General features: G+C 49.0%; 1 protein-coding gene across 1 annotated transcript in view; it reads left to right on the forward strand.

Moving 5' to 3' along the window:
• The window catches only part of XYLT1 (xylosyltransferase 1), a 348,193-nt gene that overhangs the window by 89,734 nt on the left and 230,956 nt on the right, over positions 1-27,503 (forward strand). Inside the window, exon 2 of the mRNA XM_069570209.1 lies at positions 10,328-10,366. Coding sequence (XP_069426310.1) covers positions 10,328-10,366 — 39 coding nt within the window. The remainder of the gene's footprint in view (positions 1-10,327; positions 10,367-27,503) is intronic.

Below are 27,503 nucleotides of genomic sequence, written 5' to 3' on the forward strand. Positions count from 1 at the left end.
ATTGTCCGTTGGCTCGCTCAGTTACCTTCATCCTCGTCACCCTCATTAGCATTAAGACATATAGGAGAAGGCCAGGGAGGCAGGAAGGAGCACTGAGTCTCCCCGGGACCCAGCCCTTTGAAACCTCATGACCGTGACCCTGACTCTTTGTACGAGGCCTCTGCGTACCTGTCTCCTGCAGACCCACCTGCCATCCGTCTCTCTTCTAGCCTAGGAAGGCGGCTTCCCTGTTCCCAGGTGAAGCTCTCCGCTCCACTGCCATGTGTACGCGTCCTGGGATCCGGTTCCCCCGTGGCTTGAATCAGCAGTTCTGTGTGTGGCCTCTTGGAGACATTCCAGACTTGCAGCACTGCTGAATCATAGTTTCTCCAGAGCTGGGATATGCTGTCTTTTGGACAGAAGTTGTCCTGGCTAGAGGCCCTGGTAAGGATCTGAAGAAGAGGAAATGAAGAAAAGGAGTGTGGGAAGGACTCACATAGACACTGGTTTTCGCAAATAATAGGGATGAAGCTAGGATTTTGTATCAAGAAGCTTGGATTCTAGGCTGGGTTTTGCTCTAAACGGTGTGTGCCCTTAGGAAACTACTTTCCATTCTGGATTGCATATGCTGCTGTTGCTATTTAATCACTAAGTCGTGTCCAACACTTTGCAACCCCATGGACTGTAGCCTGCCAGGCTCTTCTGTCCAGAGAATTCTCCAGGCAAGAATGCCAGGAGTTCCCATTTCCTTCTCCAAGGTATCTTGCCCACCCAGGGATCGAACCTGGGTCTCCTGCTTGGCAGATGGATTCTTTACCACTGAGCCTCCTGAGAGGCCCCGGATCTCATATTCCATAATAGAAATTGATGGATTTGATCTAGGTCAGGGCAGGAAATTCATTTCATCTCACTGGAAAATAGGAATGTACCAATAGTGTCTGTTCACAAGCTGTGCTGAGAATTTGAGGCCAAGTAATTGCCTGGTAGTATCCACCTTGGACATCCCATAGGGAAGCTGCTGTATCTCTTCAGTGTCTCTCTGGTATTCACAGTTTGGCATTCTTGGGCTCAAATCTTTAAACTAGATCCTTATGGAACAGAAAACCTACCTTGCAGTCCTAGAAGTGGTGAAACAGAGCACTGTGTGTGTCTCTGGACAGTGTCTCTGGGACAACTTGGCAGCATTGTTTCCACTTGGGCCACCTGCCATCTTGGTGACCACAGCAGATGGGTGTCAAATTGGTAGGTGTCGCCTGGCCTGTGCCTGGGAAAAGCTAATTATTGGGCTGGGCTGGAGATGCGGCTTGTATTCTGAGCTTAGGAAGACTTGTGTCCCAGCAGAGTCCGGGGGCCAGCTTCAGAAGGACTGTGAGCCCGGACAGTCTACCAGCGCATCTTGTCTGGCTGTGTCGGGTGGAGGTTGCGTTGCTCAGTTTTCTCTTGGCATGCAGCAGGCATGTCTTGTTTCTGGTCTGAAATGCCTTCTAGCCATGAAAAACACATTCTATAAAGTGACAGTAATTGTCCTCCAAGAAGAACTAATATTTGTGGCTTGCTTACTCGCCACCAGGACTGAGCCAGGTTCTGATACTCCATCTCTGTCAGTCTTTACAGTAACCACTGAGATAGTTATTATTATTACTCTTGCTGTTGTTATTAATATTATTATAAGTTAAGTAATTAGCCAAAGATCCATAGCAACCAAATGGGACGATTTGGTATTTCCTAATACCATGTGATCCAGTTCCCTGGTTCATAAGGCTTCCTAGCGCCAACAACTCCCAGACCCACGAACCGTGCTTAAGGGATTCTGATTTACAGTGTGGTCGTACCCCTGGGAAACAGCATAGTCTAGTGGTCAAAAGTACAGCTTCAGGGCTTGGGCTGTGTGTGTGTGTGTGTGTGTGTGTGTGTGTGTGTGTTAGTCACTCAGCTGTGTTTGACTCTGCGACGCCATGGCCTGTAGCTTCTGGGCTCCTCTCTCCATGTAGTTCTCCCTGCAAGAATACTGGAGTGGTGGCCTTGCCCTCCTCCAAGGGATCTTCCCGACCCAGGGATTGAACCTGGGTCTCCTGCGTTGCAGGCAGATTCTTTACATCTGACTCACCAGGGAAGCCCTCAGGAGTTGGGCTGTCCTGATCCAAACCTTGTCTCTGCGATTTAGTAATGAATGCCTTTGAGCCTCGGTTATACCATCCTGTAAAATGGAGCTGTTAATATTAATAATACCTATGAATAATCTGAGCTGTTCTTACAGCCCACTTATTATAATGTCTTGCTTCACTATGAGCCCAGTGTTGGCTAATTTTCTGATTGTCATCAGTATTGATCAGCCACATGACCCAGGATCACTGCATGAATAAGAGGGAGGTGACAGTTATGAGCAGTAAGTAACCAGGCAGCAGCCACACAGCTGGAAGCTGTACTTTCTGGCAGAAATGCGCATCCAGGGCCTCAGGCAGGTGTATTCAAAACATAGTTCTGAGAATTGTAGTTCTGTGCACTTTGTAAAGGATTACAAAACCTCTGGAGGCCCACACAGCACAAAGTGTTCCGTATAACGGTTTAGATTTTTAGTGACTCTTTGTGCTCAAAGATACACACACGGAACTGAGAAACACCAGAGCCATTGCCGAGCTTCCATGCATCTGTGGTTTCTTCTCTCTTTCCAGGCTGGGGATAGTCAACTACTGATCCAAGAGCTTCGAGCTTCCTTTTGCAGTTCTTTGAGGTTCTGTTGCTCCCTTCTGAGGTCTGGACTTAAATATGTGGAGGGAATGCAGAAGAAGACCTAAAAGGTCTCTGAACTTTTAGAACTTTCAAGACCAAAAAGAGACAGACAGAGCAAGGGAATTCCACCCCGTTTTCAGGGCCCAGTCACATCTGTCACCGTCTCTCTGAAGCAGGGAGAGGCCCCTTACCTTCTCCACGGGGTTTCTGCTTTCTCCCCTGAGTCCTCTTTGAAGGTGACTTCGCGTTTTCCAACAAGGTGAGTCTGTGTGGTGCCGGCTTGTGCTCATGTTCCAAGGGCAGCCTTTCTCAGAGAACAAGGGTGTTCTGTGTCCTTGGTGTGCCTCCCTCGTCGCCCGGGGCCGCCTGGCCGGCACGTGTCCCGCCTTCATCTCTGGAGCCCCTGCCGTGTAAGATAAGCACGCCGTGGAATCCCACAGAAAGCGCCATTGTGTGAGCACCCTGATGGCTGTGACCAGACCTTGAGAAAGAATTGAGAAGGGGTCACACGCCCCTGGGGGGAATGCTGAAGGGAGGGGAGTGCTGACCAGGTTTCTGGGGCAAGAGGGATACCTTCACCATTTACATGGGGAGAAAAGAAGGGGCAGAAACCACCCTGCACCTTGCTGAAGACTGACTGTATGGTGGTGGTTTTAGCCACTAAGTCGTATCTGACTCTTTATGACTCTATGGACTGTTGCCTGCCAGGCTCCTCTGTCCATGGAATTCTCTAGGCAAGAATACTGGAGTAAGTTGCCATGCCAACCTGGGGATTGAACCCAAGTCTCCTGCACTGCAGGCAGATTCTTTACCACTGAGCCACCAGGGAAGCCCAGACGGAATATGCGTGTCCCTCTAAAAATTCATATGGTGAAATTCTAACACCCTGCGGGATGGCGTTAGGACTTGGGGCCTTTGGGAGGTGATTAGGTCATCAGAGAGAGGAGCCCCCATGAATGAGATTAGTGCCCTTATAAAAGAGACCCTGAAAAACTCCCTTGAATCTTCTTCCATGTGTGGTCACAGCAAAAAGACAGCTGTCTATGAATCAGGATGCTCTCGCCAGACACTGAGTCTGCCAGCACCTTGACCTTGGGCTCATAGACTCCAGAACTGTGAGAAATAAATTTCTGCTGTTTATAACCCACTCAGTCTGTACTATTCTCTTAGAGTATCCAGGAGAGGCCGGGACACACCCATCATGAAATTTCTTGGAGGCACAAAGCCTGAGCACCAGAGTCCCAAGCGTGCGTCAGACACTTGGTGGCTAGCTGGTGTCAGAGGTTGGAGTCCTAAGTGAGATTTTTGGTTTTTCACAGGGTGTGTCCTTCTCACCTCGGATGCCTTTAGTCTTGTATTATTTGGAATATAATACAAGGGTTCTCAGGCTTCAGTCTGCCTAACTTGCCCAAGAATGTCTAATAAAAATGCAGATTCTTTGGATCCTTGCCCAGAGAGCCTGATTCAGTAAGTTCACACTATTGGAAACACCAGGATATTGGTTTAAGGACCAGTTTCTGGCAGTGTACAAACCTGAGCACCAGACCTGGCCCCATCCCTTATCAAATCTATGTTCTCGAGCAAATTGTCCTACTGGAGCATTAGTTCTTGGATCTGTAAAATGATCAGTTTGAGACTTCCCTTGGCAGGATTACAAGGAGTTCATGTGCTTGACACAAGTCAGCTTTCAAAATGAATCAGAGGACTCCCTGAGAGAGGGCCATCCAGCCTTCTGCAGCGTCGTCCTGGGTGTGTCTGTGCTGAGTCTTACTAGGAACCCATTGTCTATCTGCTGACTTGATGGGCCTCGGGGGGGTGGGGAACTGACTCAGGAAGCCTGAGTCACAGGTTTGTCACCTATATCCCAAAGTCTTTGCTTAATGCCTAAGAACAAGCACTATCTTATGATATCTCATATCATATAAGACATAGATATGATGTCTTATCAAAGACAGGGAGGAAAAATGCCCCTTCCAACCACTGAGGCTTACCCGGGGCTCAGCATGACCAGGAACGCCAGAAACATTTCATGCAGGCCTGGAATGAAAATGAACAAATTCCTCCTCTTCTCTCTGCATTCTTTATGAAAGCTTAATTGCTTGTTAAAATTAGGCCCGTGGCCCTGATGGGCTCAGAAGTATCTGAGCCTGGTTTCCCTGGTCTTACAAGCAAGACTCTTGAGGTGCAAACAAGTTTCAATTTCTCCAGGACCTGTAATCAGGCTCCCACCTCATTTAAACAGTTAGCTTTGGGATAGAAGGGCGCGCAGAGTGCCTTCAAACTCAGTTCTGTCTCCCTCATGGTGCCCGCCAGGCAGAGTGCTGGCTGCTGAGTTGGAGCATAGTAAACGTGTGTGAACGAGTTTGGCTAACTCTGCGTGGTTCATGCTGTGGCACAGTGACAGCCTTTTGTTTTTAGTCTTGACATGTGTGCTAATTTCTATCAACCGTGTCCACTACCTTTTCTAAAAAATACAGATGCTCAAAAAGGATGCCAGTAGTTAAGGTGGTATTTAACCTTTTACTTCCTGTATTCTTCCTTTTGATAAACATTATCTAGGTTGCAGGATTACTTTGTCTAAGGTAGGACTGTATTGTCTGATAGAGCTACTGTAAAATAGCACAGGTTTCTTGAATACAGGGTGTTGGGATTGAATCCAGGCTTCAACAATATCTGTGTAAACTTGGACAAGTTATTCAATCTCTGTGGTCATCAGTTTCCCCATCTCTATAGAGGGAATAATAGTAGTGCCTACCATAAAGTTGTTACAAGGATAAATGGAATGATGTGTGTATAGAGGTTAAGCCACTGCCTGAAACATGGTGTGAAGTTAACAAATTATTAGCCATTACTTAACAAGTAGCTTAGTAAGTTACTACTAGTATTCATGACTGTTCTGAATCTTGGTCAAATAATATCCCCATGGAATAAAGTTTAGAATAAACCAAAGGAATGAGAAATGTCTTTATCTCAGAGCAAGGAGGTTCTGAGTGATGATCCCCTGTAATGTTGCTGTGCAGCTGAAAGTGTTGGTTGTTTAGTCATGTCTGACTCTTTGTGACCCCTTGGAGTGTAGCCCGCCAGGCTCCTCTTCCATGTAATTCTCCAGGTTAGAATACTGGAGTGGGTAGCCACCCCCTTCTCCAGGGGATCTTCCTGACCCAGGGATCAAACCTGGGTCTCCTGCATTGCAAGTGGATTCTTTACCATCTGAGCCACCAGGGAAGCCTCAATATGTTGTAATGGCACCTAAACAAATTCAGAAGAACTGGTATATTTAGTGAAGAGGGCTGAAGGCTGACTCAGAGGTAGTACCAGATACTGATGGTGAGTGTTTCTTTGCTTGGCGTAAGGAACATCTCGAATGGAGCCTGGTACATAGTAGGGTCTCAGTAAGTGATAGCTATTAGCTGTAGTTATTGCAGGTTCCTGGGATGTATTTGCAGACTTAGGGAGAATATGTATCTTTTCATTTCCAAGGCTGGACTGTTTATACAATACATTTTAGTTCTATCAAGGTCTACCTTAGAGAGTATATTCACCACAACGGCACTGTGTAACAAGTCAACCTGAAACTCAATGGCTTGAGACAACAGGCACATATTCTGTCTGTGAGTGAAGGTTGGCTCGGGGTTGGCTAATTGAGGCTGGACTTAGCTTCAAGCTGCAGATTGGATTGGGTCTGCCCCGAGTGCCTCTCATCTCCCTTGGACCAGCAGGCTACCTGGGGTGTATTCTCCTGCACTGACCAGCAAAAGCACAAGAGGTCATGCTCAATCATGCACACACATTTCAAGCTTCTACGATGTCTTAACTGCTAATGGGCAAGCCCGAGTTCAGGGAGGAGGAAGCTTGCTCTGCAAAGAAATGCACGATCATGTGACCAGAGGGTGTGGATCGAGGGAGTGGTGAAAATGAGGGCCACTAATGCTGTCTACCCAGTTCCCCACTTGGCTTCCCCACTTTAGTCATTGCAGTAGATGATACGAAAGGGCTTTCCTTGCTTTAGGTGGTTCCCTGGTTCTCGGTCCCCACATTAAGATTCTAAAAGCTCTCCACTGTAGCATCCGAGCACGTTGCGAATTCCCCGTTGGTCTCCAAGAGCCTTTCCTCTGACAGACAGGAATTTACTCTACTGTAAACCAAAGAGTCCCAGTTTAGACAGACGCGATGGATTAGGCAGACAGCATCATTGACCCGGTTCCACTTCGTTAGCCTTTCCAATTAAGGAGGATGTTACTGAAAGTGAGACCTCACAGAGATACCGTCATACCTTGAATCCTCTGGTCTGAGCCTCTGTAGGGAGAGTCTATGGGGTCACACAGAGTCGGACACGACTGAAGCGACTTAGCAGCCGCAGCAGCAGGGAGAGTCTTATATCTCAAATGTGCACAGAGGGAGGGGAGCATGAATTTGTTGCCCAGTGAATCTTAAGTGTTAATGACATGGCCGTTTGTGAGTTACTTTGTCTGTCTTCTTGGCTAAGTAATTAACATGCTAAATAGGTAGATTTTTGCTTTTGTTTTTCTAGAAGCTTTTCAATGAATATTAATCCTCTGACCCTGCACCCAGAGGATCTCTGATCATGGAACACCAGATAGTTGGTGCAGCATTGTACCCACAGATCAGGCTCTGGGTTTTGTCAACACAGATGTCAGAGGTTTCCTGTGGCTTCCCGGGAAGGTCTTTTCCAGTGAAGTTGTTCATGGGGTTCAGGATGGCATTCTCCCCTCTCCCCCGCCTCCCCCGTGGGATTCTGAGCAGTGAAGCGTAAGCCCCAAACAACAGCCAAATGCGCTGTGAAGTACAGCTTAATTAATCTGGGCATGCACCCAACACCCCATCCAATGCTTTGCAAGGACCTGGCCTTAAAAAATGAAGCTAATGTCTGAGAAGCAGCTTCTTATTTTCCAGTCAAAATCTGGATGCTGGGATCAGAATAAAGAGAGGGACAGACAGACACACAGAGACTGACTTGAGCTGAAGCACTGACTTGCGTGCTGTCTCTCACTAAATAGCGTGGATCTGACCCATGCTGCCTAACATGGACCAGGACCATGGCCTTGCCTCCTGGACTAGAATGGGCCCTGTGCAGTGTATTTGGCCTGACCCTGGGAGCCTGGGAGCACAAGGTTCACTCTCTCTGCAGACAAGTGATATTGGAGCTGGCTGGGGGGCTCCATGAAGGATGCTACAATAATGAGCCTCACTTGAATAAAGAGTGGTTCAGGGAAGGTTCTCCCCCGTTGTAGTGGCTACCTCTTTCCCCTTGAGAAGGAGCTGGTAAGGGTTTGAAGACAGAGGGCTGCAGTATTTCTTACAAGACTTCTTCGAGGTTGTGGTGGTTGTTTTAATATTTATTTGTGTGGCTGTGCTGGGTCTTAGTTGGGGCACGTGGGATCTTCCTTGCATCATGCAGGCTCTTTAGGACATGGACTCTCTAGTGTTGATCTTGGTTCCCCCAGCAGGGATCGCACTCTCGTCCCCCTGCGTTGCAAGGTGGATTCTTAACCACTGGACCATCAGGGAAGTCTTTTTCCAAGTTTCTTTGTGGGCCAAAGCTGCAGTGTGGGGAGAGGGGGAGAAACACCCCTCAGTATCTTCTTGGGGATGAGGAATGTTCAGGGCCAGGGTGGAGTGTGAAAATGAGGGTGAAATGTCCTCTTGCCATCAACCTCTGAGCTGCACCATTGAAGAGACGCTGGGAATTAGAACTGGAATTGGGAGAGAAGAGTCCCTTGTCTTGAAGGAAACAAGGTCAGAACAGACCAGAAAGCAAAGCGTTCCTGGGGTCAGGTGTCTGATGCTCATCAGAACCAGGCATCATTATAAAGATGCCACGGAGGAGCAGTGATCAAGAACGTGGGTGACCGTTACTTAGGATGGTGCAGGGTTTGGATGTTCCAGCCTCTCCGCACTTTTTTTTAAATTATGGAAAGAACACTTAACATGAGGTCTGTCCTCTGACTGAAATTCTCAGTGTACAGTGCCATGTTGCTAACTCTAGGCTCCGTGTCATACAGCAGGTCTCTGGAGCTTATTTGGCTAGTGGGACTGAAACTTCATACCAGATACATAGCATCTCCCCACTTTCCTGCTCCTTCCAGCCCCTGCCAACCACCCTTCTACTCTCTACTTCTCTGAGAGTTTATTTTAGTTGCCTCATAAAAGTGGAATTATGAGGTCTGTACCCCCATGATCCTGGAAGCCAAATTCTTAATAGCCAAAACAGGGAAACAACCAGTATGTCCACTGACTGGTGAATAAAGAAAATATGGTGTGTATATATATATATATATATATATGTGCACTGCCTGCGTGCTCGCTCACTCAGTTGTGTCCCCATGGACTGTGGCCTGCCAGGCCCCTCTGCCCGTGGGATTTTCCAGGCAAGAATACTGGAATGGGTTGCCATTTCCCCCTCCAGGGGATCTTCCGACCCAGGGATGTATCAAACCTAAGTCTCTTGTGGCTCCTGCAATGGCAGGCAGATTCTTTACCACTGAGTCACCTGGGAAGCCCCATATATATACACAGTGGGATATCATTCAGCCTTCAAATAAGAAGGAAATCCTGCCATTTGGAACAACACGGGTGAACCTCGAGGACGTTGTGCTAAGTAAAATAAGCCCATCACAGAAAGACGAATAAGGCATGATTTCTACATTTCCTTCTTGTTCACAGCAGAGGCCAGGGGGCTGGGGCGAATTTGCATGCCTTCTGGAAGCCTGTGTTGGAAAATCTGCTTAGATAAAGCAAAGCTTCCAATTGAGTTTGCCCTTCGGGGCTCTAAAATCATGCCCATTCTCAGTCAGAGGCAGCTTGAGGTTACTTTCCCAGAATCATGAATCCAAGATGATTAAGTGCAGGGCCAACATAGTCCAGACAAAAATAGCCTTTATGTGCTGAGCTTCCTGTTTTCTTTGGAATCCACTTGCTGAAAACTGTTACCTCCTCTCCAGGCCTCCCTTCCTCCTCTGTACCCACCCTGCCCCCACCCCGGAGTTCACGTTTAATGACCCGAGAGAATTTACCACCGAGCATTTCCAGTCAATTGGCTTTTGTCGCAAGTGAATGAATGGGACTTTCTCTGGCCTTCTCTCTCCTGAAAGGAATCCTCCCCAGCCCATTGGAATGTGCCACACAGCCCGGGAATTAAGCTCGTTCTTGTCCCCCTGTCTCATTGCTTCCCTCATTCGTTCCCAGATCAGACACAAAGTGGTGGCCTTGCCCCTCATCGGGACTTTATATTCTTTCAGGTTCATTTCTAATCCTCATGCGGACCCATCTTCTCCTTCCCGTCGATGCTTTGAACACACTTTGAGAGGCTCTGCAAGGGGGCTTTGTTTGTTCTTTCTTTACGCTTGCACTTCATCTTCTTGCGTGATCTCCTGCGGGTGTCCCTGCAGCCTCCTAGTGAAAGGTTTTATCCTCCTTCCTCATGTGGGTGTGGAAGGAGGTGGAGAATGTCGCACGGAATGGGGGCGACCGAATGGGGCCACCCTTCCCCTGCGGTTGCTTGAGCACCTCAGAGGTACAGCCTCGTTTTAAAGTGGTGCCGGGGTAGTAGGTTACATTGCCCCACCACTCACAGGCATTTTCTCCTTTTTCCCCACAGGACCCACAGCCAAGCCCAGTGATCACCCTGGAGACCCAGGTGAGTACGTCCCCATGGTCTCTGTCACCTTCTCTGTCCTGATGCTCTGGAACCACTTCTCCAGGGAGCGTTTATCAACATCCTCTTGGCTCCAGGACTCAGAAAAACGGGACAGACACATAACGGCTGTCTCGCTGCCCTGTTCAGACGTTGTGTGTGAACCCAGTTCTGAAAGCTCCATGGGAAGAATCAGACCTGGCAACCGCAAGTTCATTTTCTAAGTCTGTGAAGCTAAGGAGGTGTATCTTCGGGTTGATCATTTCCTTAGCTCTGTGGGCTGGTCAGATACCAAAGAGAGAAGACAGGGTGCATCCCAGCCAGCACCCCACAGCTAACAGAGTGTGAGACAGGCGAACACACGTAGCTGAACTTCTCAAGGCTTTTCAGTGACTCCTGCAGCTCCAGGGACCACCTGCCTCCCACTCTTTACCCTCATCACGAGCATCTCTGCCCTGTCTTCCCCAGGGGAGTGAGAGGTACGCCCACCCTACTCCTCCTTCCTTCATGGAAGGCCAGAAGTTGTGAGGAAAGTGGATTCTAAGGGTTCCTTTGGGTTCTTTTGTCCTCTCCCCACCTCCATTTACTTATTTGGCTTCAGAAATATTAGTTGCTCAGTCATGTCAGACTCTTTACAACCCCATGGACTGTAGCCCACCAGGCTCCTCTGTCCATGGACTTCTCCAGGCAAGAATACTGGAGTGGGTTACCATTCCTTTCTCCAGAGGATCTTCCCAAACCAGGGATCAAACCCGGGTCTCCCTCATTGAAGGCAGATTCTTCACCATCTGAGCTGCCAGGGAAGCCCAGTCAACTTCAGGGATAGCCAGAAAACAGAGCCAACACGAAGGAGCAGTGGTGGGATTTTAAGGGGATAAACACCCAATTTTAGCTCCTGTTTGGCCATCCTCTCGTCTGCTTTTTCCCAAACTCCTGCCAGCCAGGAGGTGATGTGGCTGTCACCTCAGCCACATTTGCCATATGTGAATTGTATATTTTGTTTATCCTAAGTCACCTACAATACATTTTCCCTGACATTAACTTGTTTTACTTTTGGAAATAGACTTACCCTAAACTGATGATTCCCAATCAGGAGTGTCTTTGACCTTCAGAGGATGTTTGACAATGTCTGAAGACATTTTTGGTTATCTCACCTTGGAGGGGGCTCGCTACTGGCATCTAGTGGGTAGTGACCAACTGCTGCTGCTGCTGAGTCGCTTCAGTTGTGTCCGACCCTGTGTGACTCCATAGACGGCAGCCCACTAGGCTCCCCCGTCCCTGAGATTCTCCAGGCAAGAACACTGGAGTGGGTTGCCATTTCCTTCTCCAATGCATGAAAGTGAAAAGTGAAAGTGAAGTTGCTCAGTCGTGTCCGACCCTCAGCGACCCTATGGACTGCAGCCTTCCAGGCTCCTCTGTCCATGGGATTTTCCAGGCAGGAGCGACCAGAGAGGCTGCTAAATATTCTACAAGGCACAAGACACCCCCACAGGAAAAATTATCTTGCCTGAAACGTTGGTAGGGCCGAGGTTGAGAAATGCTATCTCAGGGAATAATATTGGTGAAATTACAAGTTTGATGAGCCAGTTATGTTTTTTATTTTTTTGCAAAACTTTTAATATTGAATTAATAGAATTAAAAAGCTCCTTTGGGTGCCCTTTAAACTCATCACAGCATCCTCTCAGATTTATGTGCATTGCACTTTGGGAAATGTGTCTCTCCCCGGTCTACCCCATGGATTATGAGATGCTGGCCCTTCTCTATCAGTCTTTCCCCAGAGAGAAAATTTATGACTCAGAAAATCCCTGGGCACATAGTCTGCACCCAGAATTCTGGAAGCCAATCTGGGATACAGTAGCCTAGATGGTTCTAGATGGTTCTGGATGGTTCTGTTCTTGCCCCAGCTGCATCTTTTACTATGGAAATTGCCCCACCAGTTCTGCAAAACCTTCATGGGCAAGAACAGTTTGCATGCCCTGGCTCTGGCTAGTACGTTGTGCCTGACAGTTCCCCCACCTACACAGTGACCTCTCCCACAATTACGTCCATGGGTCCCAGATACCTGAGCCCTGGTTTGGCCGGTGAGCCAGCTGTGGCACATGGCTGGCTTTCTGCACTGGTGCCATGCTGCTGGGGAAATGACTCAGTTTGTCTCCAGACAACAGTGCATCAGTCTCATCTGGCGCTCGGGCTTTGGGGAGCCATAGCATACTGTTGTCTTTCCCTGAGTTCTGATCTCTGATGTTAAAGAGATGTTGGAACCCAACCAAAGTGCAGATGTGTTCTTTGTAACTGTTGGCCCAAGCCCGTGGCCAGCTTTGACTCTGTGCTGGGCCTCAGCCCATCGTGGGACTCACGAGGGGATCTTCTTCAGCTGTCTGCAGGCAGGGCAGACGAGAGGGGCAGAGGAGAGGTTTTCTGGCAGAACGTGGTGCCCCAAATATCGCCCATATGGCCTGAGAAAGATGGCAGATGTGGCTGAGTATGGAAGAGCCAGCCAGGCAGAAGTGAGTGGAGGATATCTTCTGAGCCCTGGGTCAGCGGCCCCTGCCCGCTCCCACCTCTCCCCGCCCCAGTCCCCTTTGCTCCCAAGAAAGGCATCACCTGCTCCGTCCTGGAACACAGGTGCCACAGGTGTGCCTGACTTCGAGATTTCATTGTGAGCTCTGTCCATACATCAGGCCACAGCAGCATGGCTTGCCCGGGGCTCAGCCTGCATCGGGACGTTGGGCCAGCTGGGGGCCCGTCCCTCCACGCATCCTCTGTCTCCCTGGTACTCACTGCCTCGGCCTCCCCCCAGTGTTCCCAGGCAGCTGTACCCAGTTGGGGGAGATGCTTTGATCGGCTGCCGAGGCCTCTTCTCTCTGCAGTCAGCACAGCCAAACTTCGCATCTGTTGGCATCAGCAGGACTTTCTCTGCTTAACAGCCAGATTAATGAATGAGGAAGTCGAATAATCCCTTGGGTCAGTTTTCTCTCAGCAGGCTGTCCCTGGGGGTACGGAGGACTCCCTGACTTGCGGATGTGAATGCATTTCTGGTCTCCAGATGGTGGTTACCCAGGAACCAAGTGATCTAGAGATGCAAAAAGAATGCCTGAAAGGAGTGTGAATTTGGTTAGCAGCGCTGGTGTGATCCCCACTCTTACTGACCTTTACCATTTGCCGAGAACTGATCTTCCCCACTGAATCCTCAAATGCCATTATTCCATGGGTCTTTTCATGATATCCAACTTCCAGATGAGGACCCTAAGGGTCAGAGAGGTTAAGTAACTCGCACAAAGACACACAGGACCTAGCATTGGTGAGTGTCAGACTTGGGGCCATATGACATCGGAATCTTATTTTCTCAACCTCTCTCCTATTTTTCCACAAAAAATTAAAAAAAATTGCTTTGGCGTCATTGGATGCCATCACTGACTCAATGGACATGAGTTTGAGCAAGCTCTGGGAGTTGGTGATGGACAGGGAAGCCTGGTGTGCTGCAGTCCATGGGGTCGCAAAGAGTTGGGCACGACTGAGCGATTGAACTGAACTGAACCAGTAGAAAGACTTGCTAATGCTCAGAAAAGCTGGAGGGATGAGCTTGATGTATGCGCCCCAAGGTCAGTATAGATAGATAGTGCTTTGTACAATTTTCTGCAGAGGTACTGAGGTAAGTAGGTAGAGGAATGACAGATAGATGGTAGGTGGGTGGTTGTATAAATAAATAGAGATAATGCTTTCTGTGATGCCTAATTCTTCAACAGGTTGCCACTAGGCTTGTGAGTCAAAGGGTTTAAGCAATGGACCCAACAGAAAATTTATTTTAAAAACAACAAAAATGAAACATCTTCCTGTGCAGCAATAGTGTTTTGGTGAATTTGAATGCTTATTATTTACTTTTCCCAGGTGGTGCAGTGGTAAAGAATCTGCCTGCTAATGCAGGAGACATGGGTTCAATCCCTGGGTTGGGAAGATCCCCTGGAGTAGGAAATGAATGCTCATTGTTTGATTCTCTCTTTCTCATTGGTCCCCAAGATAGTTCATCATTTCTGAGCCCACTCCTGTTGGCAAGGTCGCTCGCCATTTAATTTTAGCATCTCTGCTTCCCATCCTATCACCCGCCCTGCCCAGCATCATCACTGTCAATTAGTTCATGGCCTCAGCTCCAACACTGAGATCCAATAAAGGAACTCTTCAGTAGAGTGAAGATCCATCAGTCTGTGTCTCTGTGAGAGGACGGAGAGCAAACCTTGCTTGGAGGGGAGCAAACCTTCCTTTACTCTGAGATTCCTCTCCGGGTCTGAAGATCAAGGGCATCAGGAGGAAAGCTCCTGACTGCTCAGCCTTCAACAATCTACCCGGTCCTTGAATTTCTTTGGTCAGCCAACAGAAGGTACAAGGGCCAGGAGTTGCATTCACATTATTTAAAGATAGTGCTGGGGTCACTGAGGATGTGATCAAAGCTCCCGAAGAAAACGAGCAGTGGGTGGAAGGAAATCAGTCCAGGAGAAGTTCATCCATTTATCCAGGTGGTTACCCAGCAAATAGTTCGGGGTCCAAGAGGAGGCCCGGCCTTGATGCTAAAGATACAGCAGTGAACAGGACAAAAGGAGCCTTGCCCGTGGAGCCCCCATTCTGCCTGGGGGGTCAGTGAATTTAGGAACAAGTAAATACACCCATACTTTCGAGTGTTGAGTAAACAAAAACACCACCAGTGTGTCTGTAAGCGGGAGTGACCGGACACCACAAGGGGGAGGGTGCGCAGGGAGGTCACTTTCTAGAGGTGAGTTTCAAGCTCAGGAGGTGACTGTTGAGCTGAGAGCTTACAGTGGTTAGAGTTAACCAGGTAAAAAGGTGGCCCTAATCCTGTTTGGAGAGTTTTCCATATTACATCTGAAGTGAAGTGAAAGTTGCTCAGTCATATTCAACTCTTTGTGGCCCCCATGGCCTATATAGTCCATGCAATTCTCCAGGTCAGAATACTGGAGATATAGCCTTTCCCTTCTCCAGGGGATCTTCCCAACCCAGGGATCGAACCCAGGTCTCCCGCATTGCAGGCGGATTCTTTCCCATTACATCTGGGTTCCTGTAAAAATGGTGCCAGTTTTCCTTAGAATCAAGTGTTAGCTCCTTGGAGCTCTTTCGATGCCTTTGTGGCATTAGAACGTCAGGATGAATGAGGAATTACCTTTCTCAGGCAAGGGTGATGGGCAAGAGCTGAGGTGGAACCCAGGGAGAGGGGCTTAAATTGAGGGCTGTCAGGTCAGACTAATATCTGGAGCGAGCATTTTGACAGGGAACTCCTGATCCGAGCAGTGCTGATCATGGGACTTTCATGAAATATCAGCTAATCGTCATCATCAGCTAATTAGCTGGCTTGAGTTCAGCTGAACTGAAGTTTGAGTCTAAACTAGTGGTTCACAACTTGGGGGCAGTTTCACTACCTTCACGCCTGGGGACATTTGTTGATGTCTGGAGACATGTTTGATTGTTATAACGTGGGGGCTGGGGAGAGCTGCTGGCATCTTGTGGGTAGAGGCCAGGGATGGTGGTAAACACCCCACCAAGCATGCAGTCACCAGTGTCAGTAGTCCCAAGCGTGAGAAGGGCTGGTGTAACCTCAGTTGCTGGGTGGACAGCTTAGTTGACAAAGACAGCCCCGGCCACGTAATTGTGACCGTGTAGAGGGCATAATTCATTCCTTCCTTGGTGTTCTCTTTGTTTGTGTTCAAACATCACCCTCTCTGGTTAATATCAGACCTCCGCCTCCAGGCTCTTGGCCGTGACACATCCACGCCGCAAAGCCTCTAGGTCTGAGTTGCCAGAGAGTGATTGCATGCACGGGAATGACTCACGGTGCTTATGAGCGTGTGCCCCATGAGTGGAAAAGGGAAAACACCTCTCAGAGATGGTTTCCTGAGAGATCCGAGGGCCCAGCAGTGCAGAAAATATACAGCTTTTTTTTTTTTTTTTTTTGAGTTAAAATGCCTAGCTATTTGGCTGAATTTGGAGAGGGCTGGGCCAAGGCTTTTGGACCAATGGAGCAAGACTTGTGAAAAACTCAGCTTTAAGGCCCAGTTCCTCTTTCAGAGGCAGACCACAGCCTCCTCTGTGCAAACTTCTTTCTCCCGAAGCTGTTCCCCGACTCCCAGGATTAAAGCAATTGCTGTCTCCTCGCCTGGCTTCCAGCTCTGGGCTTCGATTAACCTTTCCCTCCGTGGAGAGTGGCTTGGGGAGTAATCAGGAGCCTCTGAATGGCTCTTACCTGAATCTCCAGCCCATTAATTCTTATGGTGCCCAGCATCTGTTGAGAAGACAGTGAGAGCAAATTGCTTCGCAGCCCATCTGCTTTCCTCCTGCCAGCCTCCTTGGGGGAGCAGGACCTCTCTGGAGCAGACAGGGCTGGTTTTGGGACCAGCCAGATCCCTCCACCACAGTCTTTGCCTCTGGTTCTGATTTGCCGGGTCTTTAATTAGCCTTGGTGGGAGGGGTGGGACAGGGAGGTGACTAGTTGGGCCCCTGCCCGGGCTGGGACTTGGCTCGCCAGGCAGGGAGGCTGGACTGGGTGGGAGAAACGTTCTCAGAGAGGGTTTGCGGTCCCACAGCCATGGTGCTGCCCTAGTCTGCATGACTCAGGGCCCATGCATTGATGCAACATTCCACAAATAGCCAGCAAGTTCCCCAAAGGGTAGCCACATGCACGATTTTGAAAAATAGATTGTGTTGAGGTCATTATTGCTCTGTTCTTGGTGGGAGATGACTTCTTCCAAGACGTTGGAAGTTTGAATTTTAGCCCTTGACTGAGAACACTTCAAACTGTAGCTCTTGTCAATAATGTCCAGTGTATTGACACAGCAACTGTATGTTCACTCTGAGCTGAGAACAACCCATAGAATTGTACACTTAGTACTTTCAGCCCGCGTCCTGTGAGCACTGTGAACATGGGCTGGGCAGTTTTCTAAGTAAGCTCTTTGCATGGATTCACTCAGATTTCACAGCTGTCTCCTGTGGGAGATACTACTGTCATCCCCATTTTACAGACGAAAAACTGAGGCATAACCAGTCAGGCTGCTTGTCCAATAGCTAGTGCATGGAGCAGCCGGGATTTGGACCTGCCAGTCTGACCTTCATTTATCAGGAAATAGGTGGCGCTTGTGGTAAAGAACCCACCTACCCGTGCAGGAGACATGAGAGATGAGGGTTCAATCCCTGGATTGGGAAGATCCCCTGGAGGAGGGCATGGCAACCCTCTCCAGTTATTTTTGCCTGGAGAATCCCATGGACAGAGGAGCCTGACAAGCTATACTGCATGGCTTTGCACAGAGTCGGGCATGGCTGAAGCGACTCAGCGCATAACACGCATACGTGATGTACCTATATCAGTGCACACAGGCAGCACTGTCTGAATTCTCCATCTTCAGATCCAGCCAACCGTGGATCAAAACTATCTGAAAAAAAAAAAAATCCCAGAAAGTTCTAAAAAGCAAAACTTGAATTTGCCACATGCTGACAGCTATTTGTATAGCGTTTACATTGTATTAGGTATTATAAGGAATCTAAAGGTGATTTAAGGTATAGAGAGGGAGGATGTGTGTAAGTTATATGCAAACACTGTGCCATTTTATATAAGGGACTTGAGACGCTGTGGATTTTGGTCTCTGTAGGGAGGCCTGGGACCAGTTCCCCCAGAGATACTGAGGGAAGATTGTATACACAGAATTCATATAGGTGTGTGTGCACGTTAAGTCAGTTCAGGCATGTCTGACTCTTTGCGACCATAGCCCACCAGGCTCCTCTGTCCATGGGTTACATTATAGTAATAATATGTTACACATTAGATGTCATATGTTATATATTAAAAAATATAATTCTGTTTCTATATCTAATTTATATCTATCGAATCATTATGTCGCATGTATCTATATCTAACGCATATGAGCATTATATTGCATACATTATAATGCACGTGTGTAATGTGTACAATATAACATTCATATGTTCCATATAGATTAGATAGCTGTAGAAATCAGGCAGGGAGATACAGATTAGATATAGAATACATGTATTAACAAATATGGTACAGCTGTGGGCTTCCCTTGGTAGCTCAGCTGGTAAAGAATCTGCCTGCAATGCAGAAGACCCCAGTTCCATTCCTGGGTCAGGAAAATCCCCTGGAGAATGGATCGGCTAGCCACTGCAGCATTCTTGGACTTACCTAGTGGCTCAGATGGTAAAGAACCCACCTGCAGTGTGGGAGATCTGAGTTCAGTCCCTGGGTTGGGAAGATCCCCTGGAGGAGGGCATGGTAACCTACTCCACTATTCTTGCCTCGAGAATCCCCATGGACAGAGGAGCCTCACGAGCTATAGTCCATGGGGTAGCAAAGAGTCGGACATGACTGAGCGACTAAGTACACAGCACATTCTAAAAGTAAACAGGCCTCGTTAATACCTCAACTTCATGGACAGTATAGGGTAAGGTTGACACTAAGTAAAAAGTAGAAGACACGACTGGGCGACTCAGCGCAGCACAGCATGGGATAGCCATAAATGTAGGTATAGACCTAGAGGAGATACAGCTGTAACGACAGATGGAGTTATAGGAGGGGCTTCCCTGGCGGCCCAGATGGTAACGGACCTGTCTGCAATGCAGGAGACCTGGGTTATATGTATAGTTATAGATACAGTTTAACTAGAGATGGAGAAAGACGTAGTGATCTCTCCCTTGGCAGTCCCCAACAGTCAGGTTTGGAAATACCTGGCTGTACAGAGTGAATTCCAGGTGCACAGCCGAGGCTCCGTGCAGTGGGAGGTCCCCTTGCAGAGAGCGAGCAGAGTGGTCACCCCGTGAGGAGGAAACACATTTCCCATCCAGCAGATACATCATCTCAAGGAGCCCCCAACTTCCAGCTCAGAAGGGAAGCCCACAGTGCCCCCAGCTGAGCAGCAAGGAGCACCGCCAGATTTGCGTTGAATTACACGCTGGAGGTTTGATGAGGAGGGGCTGCTGCTGTTTGGCACACGGAGCACACGTGTGCACGCTCAGTCACTTCAGTCATGTCTGACCCTTTATGACCCCATGGACTGGAGCCCTCCAGGCTCCTCTGTCCATGGGATTCTCCAGGCCAGAATACTGGAGTGGGTTGCCATGCCCTCCTCCAGAGGATCTTCCAGACCCAAGGATCAAACCCATGTCTCCTGTGGCTCCTGCACTGGCAGGCAGGTTTTTTTTTTTTTTTTTTAACCACCAGTGTCACCTGGGAAGCCTATACCACGAGTTTTGAGGCTTAGTCTGTCTTCTCCATGGGGTCTTTGGGTAAGGCGATGTGATCCCGGGAGCTTGAAGAAGAGAAGGTTCCAGGGCTAGAATGTTCAGGCTGGGTTTGAAGATTCTAGTTATCGAGGTAATTTGGCCAAGAAAACTGCTTTCGCATAAAACAGCAGCATGACGTGGGTCCTGGAGGAGGACGGACATTCAACTCCCAGGGCCCAGACTTGGAGGATTTAGGGACGCAGAGCATCCGAATGCTGTTCCTGCAACATCACTCTCATGTTTTCTCCACTCTAGGACTTTGCTAAGTGCTCTTTACGTGTCACCTTATGTAATCGTGACCCGGGGAAGGGCCAGGTCCCCTCCCTTGCAAGTGAAGACACTGAGACACTGACAGGTTGAGTCCTTGGTCCCAGACCACAGCCTCCTAAGTGGCAGAGGAAGGACCAGGGCCGGGCCTCCATTTCCTGCAGCATTGGCTGTGCCCCCTGCCCCTCGGGGCTCACCAGGGTCCATCTTTGTGCATTAAATCTGGGAAAACCTGGAGTGGCCTCAGCTTTTGTGGTCACCCAGCATGCTAGTTTTAGACTTGCGTTCAGGTGATACTTTGCTGTTGCCAGTCAGGTAAGCCACGCATGGCGCCTGGCTACGGGACGTTCACACTCACGCTGGACAGTCAACAGCCCCACGCCTCCCTCACGCACGCTCTTGCTGACCCTACCACGGGCACTAGGTCTCAACACCCTGAAATGTGTTGGGCGTCTCCCATCCCCAGCCCCATCATGTCCATTCCCCATCCATCTGTGCTTCTCTGGGTCCTAGAGGTTGACCTTGATGGGTTTCATCGGTGTGGGCTTCTCCTTGCTCTGGCCAAGGGGAGGCGCTGGCAGGAGACATGAGGAGAGGGGGGCCATGGATGGGGTCATTTGCTATGGGTTGGCTGAGTCGCCTGAGCGGGGCTCAGCTCCCGTAGGGCTGACCTGTCCCATAGCTACAGCGACTCGCCCTAGAACCTGATCGCACGGACTCCCGGAAGTGACAGCTGCCCGCTGTGGCCAGCACCGCTCTGTCAATTTCCCTTATAGAAAATGTCCCTTTGTAAAGTGTCCTCAGCTGTCCCCCAGGAGAGTGGTATCTGTTTCCTTGGGGCATGGACATTGAGCTGGCCTCTTGCCCCTTCCGAACATAGCACTCCCAGTGGGGCTTCCCAGCGTGAATCACTGTCGTTTTCGGCCCTGCTGTGTGGTAGAGTAGGGGGTCCTCAAACCAGAGGAAGGCCCCAGGATGAGTGGGAGGGAACAGTGACTCTCTTGTGGGTGTCTGAGCATTTTTCGGGGCGGAAGATCAGAGCTGTTAATTCTATTTGGGACAGTCTCCACCCCCTCCCCACCCCCTCAACCAAACTGAGGAGCAAACAGTCTCAGCATTGCTGTACTAAATAAAGCCAGAGAGGAACCCACGTGTGTAGGAAGGATGCCCCAGGCAGGGACCAGGCTGCTCTGAGTCTTGTCACTCACACCCTTGTGCCCGTCTTGGCTCCAAGGCAGTGAAGGGCGCCTTCACCTGGAAGGGACCAAGATCTAGGCTGGCGAGGTGGGGAAGGCAGGGCTTCGACTCCTCCCTGTTAGCCCAGAGCAGACAGACAGACACAGAGAGACGTCAGGGTATTTCTACCAGCAAGCAAGGCCTTGGCATACTCTCCTTTTCTCATTCTGTCACTCCTCCAGGAAATATAACCGTCTTAGTGTTTGAATCTGATTTCTCAGAAGTGCCACCCCGTCTCCTCTGCCTCTGAGCACCCCTGGGAGGTCTAGCACGTGGCCAGTACTCCAACCCCAGTGGTCCTGGCTGGGGGACTGGGAAGTCATCTCCCAGCAGGACAGAGAGGTAGGGCCCTGGGTCCAACCTCAGTGCTACCTCCCTGCTGGGTTCCAGTGCCTTTCTGAAAAGGAACGTCTTGTTAATAACCCCTTCTAATTTTCTTCTGGGAACTGCAGCTCTTATTTTTCCACAGAAAGGAAAGGGACTGAATGGAAAAACTCAAGTTAACTGTGGTGCAGCCGCCAGATGGGTGGGGCTGAGGACTGTGGGGCAGCTTTATTGTCCTGAGAAGGAAAAGCCCAGCCAGCTCAATGCTTAGAAGAAAGAAACTCCAGCTACACAAGAGGCTTAAGCGACTTCTTTGCCAGTGGCTCGCCTGCCCCAATTATAGCTGGTACAGTTGTAGGGGGGCAGGAGCTAACTTTCTCAGGACATCCTAGACCCAGAGTCATACACAGGCTTTCTGGTGGCATCTCCAACTGACACACAGGGTTTTTATTTGTTTGGTGTGGAGCGGGGGTTTGGAGGGTTTGTGGTAAATTGGAAGGTAAAAACCACATTGAACCTTGAGACATCAGCTAGTGGCAAGGACCAGCTGCCCCCTTTGGATGGGGCCCAGGGTCACCCTCGTGATCTGTTCCACTCATTCTCCTCGCTGGCAGGCTCCTGGAGCGCTGTGTGTGTGGTCCTCTGTGCAGACAGGATTCTGCATCCCACCGGGGTTCAGGTGCAGAGTAGTTCAGGGCAGCCCGGCCACGCCACACAGCCCCTTGGTGGGGCAGGAAAGGGCCTTGTAGACTTTGCAGCAGACCGCCTGGCTCACTGCTGACCTGCCGTGAGACGTTCCATATACCAGCTGATGCTGTACCTCAATTTCTTTAGAAAATTAGAAGGTACCAGCAGTAGCTGCATCCTGGGCAGTTGGGATGGTCAAATGGGCTAATATGTATGAAGCAGAAGGTGAAAGAGGAGAATGAAAAAGCTGGCTTAAAATTCAACGTTCAAAAAAATAAAGATCGTGGTATCCGGTCCCATCACTTCATGGCAAATAGAGGGGGAAAAAGTGGAACCAGTGTCAGATTTCATTTTCTCGGGCTTCAAATGCAGACAGTGACTGCAGCCACGAAATTAAAAGACACTTGCACCTTGGAAGAAAAGCTATGACAAACCTAGACAGTGTATTAAAAAGCAGAGACATCACTTTGCCAACAAAAGTCCGTATAATCAAAGCTACGGTTTTTCCAGTAGTCAGGTGTGAATGTGAGAGTTGGACCGCACAGAAAGCTGAGCACCAAAGAATTGATGCTTTCAAACTGTGGTGATGAAGAAGACTCTTAAGAGTCCTTTGAACAGCAGCAAGGAAATCAACCCAGTCAATCCTAAAGGAAATCCACCCTGAATATTCATTGGAAGGAATGATGTTGAAGCTGAAGCTCCAATACTTTGACCACCTGATGCAAAGAGCCGATTGACTGGAAAGGAAACCACGATTCTGGGAAGGATTGAAGGCAAGAGGAGAAGGGGTTGACAGAGGGTGAGATGGCTGGATGGCATCACTAACTCAATGGACATGAGTTTGAGCAAGCTCGAGGAGAGAGTGAAGCCAGACAGGGAGGCCTGGTGTGCTGAAGTTCATGGGGTCTCGAAGAGTCGGACATGACTTAGCAACTAATCAGCTACAATGAGAACCATGCCTGGCAGGAAGTACACATTTAGGATCCCTCTTACAGTCCTGGCTTCAAATCCTGGCCTCTTCCCTTATTGAATGCATCGCCTTCCAGAAGGTTTTCAACTTCCTGAGTCTCAGTTTCCCTACTGGATAAAGCAGCCATGACACCTACCTCCCTGGGCTCTTTAGAGGGTGGGGTGAGTGTGCCCCATTATCACTTATAAACACTGACCCCACCCCGCTTTCTCTCCTGTGTAAGGAGCAGGCGCCCAGAGTAAGGCTCTTCGGCCTCCTTGCTTGTCTCCCCAGCCTGTGCCCTGGCCAGGATGAGGACACTGGCACTCTCTCCTTGCCGGGATTTTTTTTCTTCCTTCTTTATTTGGATGGCTGGTTCCCTCTTTGTAGAGAGGGGAATAGCATTCGTTAAAATAGTGGGATGTTTCTGATTGCTGAGCCAGGTACTTGTGTCCTATGAATGAGCTGGGACGTTTGCCTGTGCACAGGGTGGGGGCAGGCTGTATTGTCACCGTGTAAGAAAAGCCCGGGTCTGCCTGGACTCTGAGCAGTCCACTGAACAACACAGGCAGGCACAGTTCTTCTAATGAAAGAGCATCTTCTTGCCGTGAGGTGAGGTGAGGTGAGGTGAGGTGAGAGGTTCCCCTAGCCCGGGCAGTGGAGCTGCCCCTGGTCAAGAGCCCCACAGCTTCCTTAGCCAGCCGGCCGTCGACCATCTCAGTAACCCCCAGGCAGAGGATGGGCCGAGTCTGATCAACTCTTTTGCCTCTGACCTGCCCATCACTTAAGGGTCCCCCTTCCCCAGGGCTGCCTCACTGTTCCCCCTGCTCATACACCAAGCTTGCTCAGCTGAGGCACTCCTGGCCTTTTGGACTGGATGGCTCTTCATCGTGGGCACTGTCCTGGGCAGCAGAGCTGGGACCTACCCACTAGGTGCCAGTGGCACCCCCTCCTCCGTTGCTGCAACCCACAATATCTCCAGACACGGCCAAATGTCCCCTAGGGGCCAAGTTGACCCCAGCTGAGAACCACTGGCCTGAGTATGGTTTTCGCAGTGACTATGTCATAAAACAGTGCTGGGAAGGGTTAGGTGAAGTCCACGGGGTTGGACACCCCCGTATAAATGTCACTGGATTTTAAGTCTTCACTCTAAAGTGACTTTATGGGGGTGGAGCGAGAGGGTAGAGTTTATACAAATCAGCACATGCCCAGCCTTTCGGGGCTGGTGAGATGAGATTCAAAGGAAAACGCAAATGTTCCAGCAAAAGGTTAAAGGGCCCTAGTGTACTCCTGGGGTCTGGAAACCCTAACCCCATCTCTGAACCCCAGTCTAGTCGTTTTTAGACCGAGTACCTGGTGAGGTGAGGGCTGAGTTCCAGGCGGGGCTTCTGAAACCTGCAGGCGTCAGGGTTGGCAGATTTGCTGTGGTTTGGTTCTCGCAGGAGGGTGTGGGCTTGCCTGACACCCGGAAATAGTCTGCGGCTTTGGGACCGACTCTGTAACATGTTCAAACTGGTTGGTTTTACTCCCTGGTTACTAGGCTCTCACTGTACTGCATTCATACAAGCAGGTCTTTACGCCCGGACTCTGTGAAAGGGTCCTATGTGCGGAGCATCGATTTAGAACAACCAGACCCCTGTGTGCCATGCCAGGAGTTACTTGTTTACGTGTCAGTTTGTCCTTGAGCGTTTCTCCACCCTGTTCTCTGTGGCTAGAAACGTGTTTGCTTTTAATCTTTATTCATTTATTTATTTTTAAATTTTCCTTTTGGGACTTGAGATCTTTTTCTGGTTCTGTTTTTTTAACTGTTGCTATGCTCAATAATGGACTTCCCAGGTGGTGCTAGTGGTAAAGAACCCACCTACCGATGCAGGAGACATGAGATGTGGGTTCAGTCCCTTGGTTGGGAAGATCCCTAGAGGAGCGCATGGCAACCCACTCCAATATTCTTGCCTGGAGAATCCCATGGACAGAGGAGCCTGGTGGGTTACAGTCCGTGGGGTCGCAAGGAGTCAGACATGACTGGAGGGACTTGGTACACATGTACACATGATCAATAATGTATTATATTCTCCTTTCTTATTATATTATCAGTTAGTTCATTCATAGAATATTTATTAAGTGCCTGCTTTGTGCCAGACACTGCTTTAGGGGCTAGAGAGACAACAGTGAACAAGACAGAAGTCTGTGCTCTCCCATGTTCTCATTCTAGGTGGATGGTGTGTGTTTTGATGTTACGTCAGATGGTTACAGTTGCTAAGGAGGACACTTGGGTAGAGGAGGGACGGGCCAGGCCAAATCAGTTGAGGCCTTTGACTTTGGTGGAACTGGGGTGGGCAGCATGGAAATGAGGCAGTGTTTGAACAGAGACCTGAAGAGCGTAGTGGGTGAGGAACAGAGAGCGGCCAGTGCAAAGGCCCTGAGGTGGGTTGTGCTTGGCATTGTTGTTGCGCCATAGAAGCCAGCGTGGCTAAAGCAAGAATGAGCAAGGGAGAGAGGGGAGGAGGTGGGGCCAGGTCTTTAAAATCTTGTTGAACTTAGAAAGGACTTTGCTTATGTTCCACCCTGGGGAGCCCCAGGAGGAATTTGAGCAGAGGAGTGACATGGCCTGACTTTTAAAAACGGGATTAGTTACGCCCTGCTGAAAACACATGGTCGTCAGTCAAGAGCAGGCCCAGGGAGACTGGCGAGGGAGGAGGCTGTTGAATATCCAGAGCCGTGCAGTGATCGTGTGGACCAGCTCCCAGTGGAGGCCATGAGAAGCGGTTTCATTCTGGACACTGGACCTACTGTGGGTTGAACGCATATAAAGCAGTACAATCACACACTAATAAATAAATACAATCAAATAATACAAAAGAGTGTGAAGTGAATCCTTATACCCCCTTTTTTCCGGTCTTCAGCGGTAACTGCTATTATTTTCTTATTTCTCCTTCCAGGTATTTCCTTTGCATGTTAGTCTGGGTATGGTGACGGGGTTGCATAGGCAGGAATTTTTGTTTCCTTGAAACAGAATCTAAAGAAAGATATTTTATAATAACTCTGTTTTTCTCTCTATATCCTTGATGTCCGTTTATAATAGCATCCATCACTCGTCTTCATTGTTTTTAGCTGCTTTCTATTTTCTCCAGTTATCCCCAGCATCTAGCATGGTGTCTGGTATGTAGAAACTGTTCAGTAAATATTAGTTGAATGAATGAAACATCCCATCATCTACTTAACTGATTTCTTATTGGTGGACATTTAGATTGTTTCTCTCTCTCTCCTTTTCCTGTCTTCATGCTGCCGTTCTTGTACACACACCTCTCCACAATTGAGTGTGTACATCTGTAGGGTGAATGCCTGTATCTGGGGTGGCTGGTTCAAAGGGTGTGTAGGTATTTAGGTTTTGGCAGGCCTAGTGGAACTGTCTTATGCAGAGGTTCCTTCAAAACACCGATGGAAGTGATTTCCTGTTTCTTCCCTCAAAAGCACTGGTGATTATCAATCTGTATAATCTGTGTCAAAACAAAGAGTAAAAACAGTACTTACTGTTTTGATTTGCATTTTAGATATGAGTGGGTTGGAGCATTTTAAAAAAGTTGTATCTGTTGGTGAATCTGTTAGCTCCATTTTCCTGGATGCCGGATGGCAGAGCTCTCATCCTTGGCCTCCTTGAGATGTGCTGGGTGATACCCGAGACTTGCCAGGCACTTACAGTGCCAGCACGGTGCCCACTGCTACATGTGTGCTAACTCACATGCTGATGCACCATCCAGGAACACTGGGAAGAGGTGTGGTCAGTGTCCTCACTCTTAGATAATGAAACTGAGGCTCAGGGAGGAGTTAAGTAAGTCTTTAGAGGTCACCTAGAGAAGGCAGTGGCACCCCACTCCAGTACTCCTGCCTGGAAAATCCCGTGGATGGAGGAGCCTGGAAGGCTGCAGTCCATGGGGTTGCTGAGGGTTGGACATGACTGAGCAACTTCACTTTCACTTTTCACTTTCATGCATTGAAGAAGGAAATGGCAACCCACTGCAGTGTTCTTGCCTGGAGAATCCCAGGGACGGGAGAGCCTGGTGGGCTGCCATCTATGGGGTCTCACAGAGTCGGACACAATGAAGTGACTTAGCAGCAGCAGCAGCAGCAGAGGTCACCTGTCATGTGAAATGTACGTGGGGAGCTTGCAGACCTTGTCTTATTGCACTTTGCAGATATGGTTAAGTCCTCTGCATAAGAGCAAGTTCCATTCTGAGAGCATGTTCCTAAGTCCAATTTGTTTGTAAGTCCAACGAAGTTAACCTAGGTACCCAATGAACACAATTGGCTATATAATACTGTACTGTAATAGGTTTATAATACTTTTCATACAAATAATACATAAAAAACAAACACAAAAAATGA

This window comes from Ovis canadensis, chromosome 24, assembly GCF_042477335.2.
Source record: "Ovis canadensis isolate MfBH-ARS-UI-01 breed Bighorn chromosome 24, ARS-UI_OviCan_v2, whole genome shotgun sequence".
Classification (NCBI taxonomy): domain Eukaryota; kingdom Metazoa; phylum Chordata; class Mammalia; order Artiodactyla; family Bovidae; genus Ovis; species Ovis canadensis.